At 38.9% G+C, this 7,386-nt stretch overlaps 1 protein-coding gene across 1 annotated transcript; it reads right to left on the reverse strand.

Moving 5' to 3' along the window:
- Window positions 1-1,462: 1,462 nt before the first annotated feature.
- On the reverse strand, window positions 1,463-7,081 carry PUP5 (purine permease 5). Its single transcript, XM_090010523.1, has 2 exons — window positions 7,030-7,081; window positions 1,463-2,680 (listed from the first exon to the last, which is right to left on the reverse strand). Exon 2 carries the CDS (start codon window positions 2,647-2,649, stop codon window positions 1,594-1,596), a length of 1,056 nt encoding a protein of 351 aa, XP_089866649.1. The 5' UTR covers window positions 2,650-2,680; window positions 7,030-7,081; the 3' UTR covers window positions 1,463-1,593.
- Window positions 7,082-7,386: the final 305 nt, after the last annotated feature.

The raw sequence follows: 7,386 nt of genomic DNA on the forward strand, positions 1-7,386 counted from the left end.
GCGGAGGAAAAAATGGAGTGTCCGTGTGACAGCATCAAAGTAATTATATGGCAACTTTTAGATATGTATCTATTTTATGTGCTCACAAAGGTTGATGCAACTGTTCTTTATGAATGATTCATTTTGCCAACTTGTTAGCAGAATTGTACTGACACACATATGGTCAGGTCACATTATTATTAGATATGGTTTTTTCTCTTTTATAACTGTCTTTCTTTGATAATGAAGTTTAGCTCGTTCTGGACATGAACAGATCTGGAAATCTTGTGTCACACATTAGAGCTTATTAGAAGTGTCATTATTTCATTAAGTGGATATGATTAAACTGCAGATGGTTAAAAAGAAAGAGATCATACTTGCCAATGGTAATTGGGGTGCTCTAGATCATTGAAGTCCACTTTGCCGCTTAATTGTTGCCACATGGAATGCTTGATACCAAAATATATATATATATATTTGATAGGCAAGGGTTAGGCAGACCCCTACCAGATATCTCTTAAGCCCCATGTGTCAGAGGGATTTGAACCTGGGCCTTCAGCTTGGAACAGGACCCCGCTTACCACATGGGATACCACCTCGGTGGTAAAATGCTAAAGATATTTAACAAGACGATGGCTAGAAAACTCTAGCCATTAAATCTTCAATTCCTTTGTTTTAATCTAAGAAGGCAGATGTATGAAGTTGATCAGTGATCCTCTTGCTTGTACAGATGAGCAATGTTTATTTTGGTTTAGCAAGCTTTATGAAATATTCCTGATAATGGCTAAATAGTATTTAGCACAAACACAACACAACCATCATTTCATCTGCTTAAGTGAGTCAATCAGTGAATGCCGAGGAAACTGTTCTGGCTCCATCATTTACTATCGAGTTGCTATTGCTTTAGAGAATGTAAAAGTTCAAAGGACTCGTACGAAAAGGTTGTCGCCTTTTCCCCCACTTGGACTGAGTGGGTGATGACTCCTCGAGCACATCTGCTTGGCCCAACTCACGATTGAGAGAATGATTCTCATTTTGCCCCATTTTTCACATTCATGCAAACATAAGAAAATGGAAAAGTGAGATTCAAAATCACATTTGAGGACATTTTACTCGCTTCTCATGTGATCCAAAATCATATTTTCCACCCTGTGATTTGGAAACATGATTTCAAATCATGTGATTTGGGATCGATTGATTTTGCATCACATGAGATGCAAGCAAGTGTGCCCCTTATGTAACCAATTTGACGATCTTTTTTAGATAACCAGGGAAACACTGCCTCACTTACCAAGTTCATTGCCGTAAAACCCCAGGTCCAGCTTCAGCATTGCAGCAACAGATCCCATACCCATGGGTTTCGAACTCATGACATCCCATAAACTTGGAGACATTCATGAGTTTGCCCTCATGGCATAACCAAATTAAGGATTGATGGCATAAACTCACTACATTCCTTTGAGCATATGGAAGCGTGGATTGAATCCTGTTTCAAAATTTCATTGCTTAGAGCATCATGGTCTAAATACGATACATGGTGATGACATTGTGATTCCTGACAGACCAAGCAAAGATTTTAAACTATTAAACCATGCCTGTGGAACACATAACACATTAAACTGACTGGGAATCTTCTCCATGACCTTGGGGCGATTTTTTGACCGAAGAATGCCCATAAATATAACACGCAAATCCCCAGACAGTTAATACCAATGAAAGGATCTTGAAACTGCTCATAGGATCATGAAACAATGCTACTGCAGCTATGTTGGTTATAGGCACTCTAACTGCATTCAGCACACCCGCCATGATGGTCGATGCTAGGAAGAGTATAGCAGTGCCACCTGCAACTCCCAACTGAAAAGTGATGGCTCCCCAGATGAGAACCATGTAGTATGCCAATCTGCCATGCTTGAAACTACTAGCTTCCAATCTCATTGCAGAGAAGTCCTTGTTCACAACTACCCCAATTGTGGTGAACACAAAAGCAAACAATGAAACAATTGTCTGCTGCTCCAATACCACATGAAAGGATCTTCTTCCCAGCATCTTCACAAATAATAGCTCTGAAAGTGCAAAGATCAAGCCATGAAGGGCAGACCCCAGGATGTCCCATATAAAGCCCAGGACATAATGTTTCCTGCTAACACCTGGTAGTCTATCAGACTTAGAATCTAAGCCTATGAGAACTGTACCTGCAGTGATGATAACTATGGCATTGAGAACAGAGGCATTCAGCTTGTTACCCACAATTGCACGCCCAAAGATTGCAGAAAATACAAGAGAAGAGGATGCAATAAGGGATGCAGTTGATGCAGGAAGAAAAGCATATGCCCATGCAAACATGAGGTTGTCAGCAGCACTAAGCAAACCAAGTGCCATATAAGAAAGGAAAAGTTTGACTGTTAGGGGAGTAGGTGATATTCCACTGAAGAAATACTGTGGCACCAAGAGGAGGGCAGTTAAAGGCCAACCAGCCACTGCAACCCAGGAGATTATCCACTTGCTTTTACCGCCATCGGTGTAGTAGAGGCGAGTGAGGAGTGATGATGCAGGGAATGCCACAAGCATTGCCCCGCTGCTTAGAAATAGTAAGATCCAGTAAGTCCATGTTTTTTTCTTGAAAATTCGCCAAAGCTTGGAATTCAATTCAAAGATTCTGGACTGCATTTTCGCTGAAGTCTCCACTATAAATTCATGCCTGAACAAGAACACCATAAGAGCTGACTTCAGTAATTGTGCAAAATTATATACAATGAAAAAAAAACAGGCAGAAGATGTACACAAGGTCAGAAAATATGTTCCTAAAGCTTTATGCAACCCTATGTGGATGGCAAGCTGAACCTTAAACATCATTAACAATGATTCTGGATCTATGTCACATGGACACGACAAAAAAGACACTGGACACACCATTCTCGTGTAGAACAGCATACATATTTACACAACACGGGGGTAAGAGTGTCCTTGTGACATAAATTCCGGATTCATCAGTTGGTATGAAAATGAAAGTTGATTCCATGAAGCTTATGATGAAATTGAATGCAATTATGGTTGAAAGCAAACACAGTTCGGTTTCACTCATCCCCCCCCTTTTAAATCTTATGATGCAACAAGTCTTAGCATGGTCGATTTTGTGAGAATTGATCCTTGGATTATATTACTTCAATGAAAAAGATGATTTATTTAAGTCAGATTTTGGCAATTTAAATGTTGATCTTCACTAAATAAATGATATAGATCACATCTGTGGAGTTAGATTTGATCAAAACAACTTGCAATAATAAAATCCCAAGGAGGGGTATGAAGATAGAGATGACATAGGGGATGAGTGGACAGGACATGGGTGCTAGCAGATGCTGCTAATGTTGTCAGACCAAGGCGCCCATACTTGAGGCCAGAGTGCATAAACACAAAAAAATTAGGGATTGCTTTCATTAAGCAGGAGCGAGTTACTATCGGGTCTACAGGGTTCATTCAAATCCATTTTCATTATTTATTTATTTTTGTAATTATTTAGTTTGGATCTTAGTTTAGGGTCTTGTTTTGGATCTTATTTCATGTCGGATGTATCTCAGATTTATATTGGTTCTTTGAGTCATATTTGGATCATAGTTTAGAATTGGATTTATCTTAGATCCATATTAGGATCAAGGTTTCTAAGGTTGCTTTATTGTTTGCTATATATACTCATTGTAGTGAGATACAAAGAGAGTTTGATAAATAATTTTAGTTGTTTTTTTTTTTGCAATTTTCTATTATTTTTCATGTTTTCTTAGTTTCTTAGTTTTGTAGTAATGCTAAGGTATCAATTCTTGCATGGTTTAAGAGCGATCCTCATGGGCACTGCATAAATAATCCTCAACTAAGATTAGTGTAACCCGGACAACCCAGCTATCAAGCCATATCAATATCTAAATAAATTTGCTAGAATTTATGGGACAGAAACTCCATCAATGTAACAGACATCCAACTATTGTGTGTATTGGTTCTAGCTATTGCAGATATTGGCCAAGTGCCACTCTAAAATGGGAAACCAAGCTCAGACATGGTGAATGAAAGAAGGAACCAAGTCCCTGTTAAAAACCCATCAAAACTGCATGGATCTCTGAATCACCAATCAACTGAAACACAACCTTCTACTCATATCTATCTGATCATCCAATGATTCTTCTACACTGATTAAGGGTTTGAATGAATAGCTGAATGGTTAGGTCGCACTACCATAATGGAGGGTCTCGGGTTCAAATCCCAGGGGCTTATCCCCCAGCTTGACTAGCAAAAAAAGTATTACCAAAGAATCTCACGGACGAGGAATACTGAATAAGGGATCAAATGAGATAGCAGCTGGATGGATTTTTGATCCGGGTCTGAACTGGATGTGTCTCATATTATTGTATTTGGGTTGCATATATATATCTCAATCTGGATCTGATTCAGAATAAATATGGTTGGGTCTATTCAAATCCAGGTCGGAGTCAAGTAAACACATGCGGCTGGAATCAGACCTAACCCAACATGTTTTACTTTATCCACAATAAAATAATAGGTTCTACTCGTTTTTTCAGCAGATCAACTGCTTCGAAGAATAATATAAAATCTGGATCTGAAACTCTATGATGTGATCTGATAGGTTTGAACCCAAAACCAAAATTGATTTACACAAGTTGGACATAGCATCTGGTCAAGCATGACAAGTCACAAGACGTATACCTGAGAAGGCTGACCACAATTAACGAAAGGTCAAATTTGATGAAAACAATTTTTGAAGGTTTTTTTGTTTATCTTATTTATTTTTTATAGGCAAGATTGAGGAGAACCCATAGGATTCGAACTCAAGACCCCTCGGTTATGATTGTGCTATCTAACCATCCACTTCACATTGGCAAGCCGCTGGTTGAAATTTTGACGTTTGCTTCAGTGTGCGAGGGGTTGATTTAGTGGAAGACGAGACCATAGTGACAAACGTTTTTATGGGCAATTTCTCGTTTTTCAAAAAACTTGCAAGAAATTGAAAAAAATCCATAAAATCTTGCATTTTATTCGGCAATAAAAAACTTAATTTAAAAATATAAAAAATATTTTTATAAGAAAATATTAATAAAAATTATTTAAAAATAAAAATACATGATTTTTTTCATGATAAATATCCATTTAAAACATAAATATCGTGTTTAAATCACGGTATTTATGTTTTTTCATAAATCTCATGATATTTTGTAAATCTCGTGAGAAATTGCCGTTTTAAACTTTCAGACAATTTCTCGCGATATTATCACAAGATTTTCATAAATCTCACGATCTTTGTCACACTGGATGAGACTAAGGCTCTGTTTGGAAGCAGTTGTTGGAGAGGGAGGATAGGCTGCCATCACATGGCACACTTTTAATGTGCCGCTGCACTTATCACCCTCCGTCATTTCTTGGGCCCCACAACTAACAGGCCCTATCCCCAAGATAGAGGGTGATCAGGTGCAGCAGCACACTAAAAGTATGCCATGTGATGGCACCTGATCTTTTCATGTTGTTGGGAGGGCGATGATAGGGGTGACCAAATCGCGGATTTGGCAACAATGTCCTTGTAAGGATGTTGTTGAAATCCACTGATTTTTAATGCGGTCGCACTCCTCCTAATGCCGACGTCTCCCCTTCCAAAACGGGTTTCCCAATCGATGGAAATGGCTTGGATTTCATAAATCTCTGATCACAGCTCTTAACTATGGCTTCTTCCGGTCGGGGTCTGACTAAACCCAGCTTGATTATCCAAAAAAAAAAAAGTGTTCTGATTGTTAACTTGAACAAAACCAGTTTAATTAAACCTGGTGTTATGGCACCCAAACAATGCACAAAGACAGATTTTTCCTTGGTTACCTCAAAAACCCTGAAAACCTAGTTTTTGGAGCCATCCAAAAGTCCCCTAAAGCTTTCTTAATCCAAGACCATGCTTGGGATCGATGGATAATATAGCTTAAAGGGAGCTCAACTACTGTCTGGGATGGTCATCTTATATCAAGTTTGGGCTTTGTCAAGACCATAGTGACAAAAGTAAAAAATGGCAAAAATCTCAGCAGCCAAAGCCAAAAACTCGCAAAAAATAAAAGTTTTGTAAATTTTGCATTTTTGGCAAAATCTTGGCAATAAAATGTAAAATTAAAATATAAAAATATAAATTGTTATGACTAAATAAAAATAAAAATATGTAAAAGAACAGTTTTTTTATGATAAATAATCGATAAAAACATAAATATCGAGTTTAAAACACAATAATTATATTTCAAACAAAAAAAAAATAAATTAAAAATATTGCGAGAAATTATTGTTTTTAACTTTCAAGTAATTTCTCGTGATATTTTCATAAATCTCACAAGATTTGTCGCTATGGTCAAGACTCTATCCCGACCACAACCAAATTGGGGTAAAAGTAGGATTTTACTGCATTCAGCCTAAAGACAAGGTGCACCAAAAAGGCCAAGGTCTGACCAAGTTCTCCTGGAGATCAGCTGAGGTCGGGACAGAGTGGCAGAGCTAAGCTAGGCCGAGTCTCGTTGGGTTCCGGTCAAGTCTCACTGAGCCCAATTTAATCGAACCAATACTGCAGCCGTACAAGCACGCTTTTGCAGAGGGTGGGCGAAGAATTTTGGGGGTCGTTTGCTTCAGCCTGTTTCGTGCGAAAGAGAGCCTCTTTCGCATGAAGTGGGGATCTCTCCTGCGGACGATCAGACGAATGCTTTCTGAGGAAAGCCGCTTCCCCCGTTTTCATATGGAAACTGAGTCGTACCACCCTCGGGGGAACGAGTTTCACAGCTGCGTGGCGTGTGCGTCAAACGCCCCCCATGGGGGTTCGCATATTTCCGTGACACGTGGTGGGATTTTCTTCGTGGGAAGAGAACTAGGGAAGAGGGAAAACAATCTTTGGCAAAAAAAAAAAGGGGTTTGAGATTTTCTCAGAGTTGGGAATGATAAAAAAACCACCCAATTTATGCATACAAAAAACCCAGTAGCAGTAGGAAGGAAAAATGCATCACAAAAAAGGAGGAGATCCACTCTTACCTTACCTGCGAGTCCAACCGATCCCTTCTTCCTATCGAATATTGCACGCTTGGCAAGGCGGCGTCTGCCTTATGTTTATGTATATATATATATATATATATTCTTTGCCTCCACTAAAAAAATTTATCCATTAAAAAGTAGGCAGAGAAATTTGTCCATGAAGGTACAGTTGTTAGAAAACCATGGATCAGGCATGAGCCTCACAGACCTTTGGATCTAGGATCAAAGACCCGATGCCATCAATTGCCCCTTTTGCGAGTGGGTGCAGGGGAGTCCTTGGCAGCTATGACGGAAAAGTAATTGCCTCACTCAAGATTATAGAAAGTGTCATAGGGCATGGGGAAACACTTTTCTTCA

This window comes from Nuphar pumila, chromosome 6, assembly GCF_984573655.1.
Source record: "Nuphar pumila chromosome 6, dmNupPumi1.hap1.1, whole genome shotgun sequence".
Taxonomy (NCBI): Eukaryota; Viridiplantae; Streptophyta; class Magnoliopsida; order Nymphaeales; family Nymphaeaceae; genus Nuphar; species Nuphar pumila.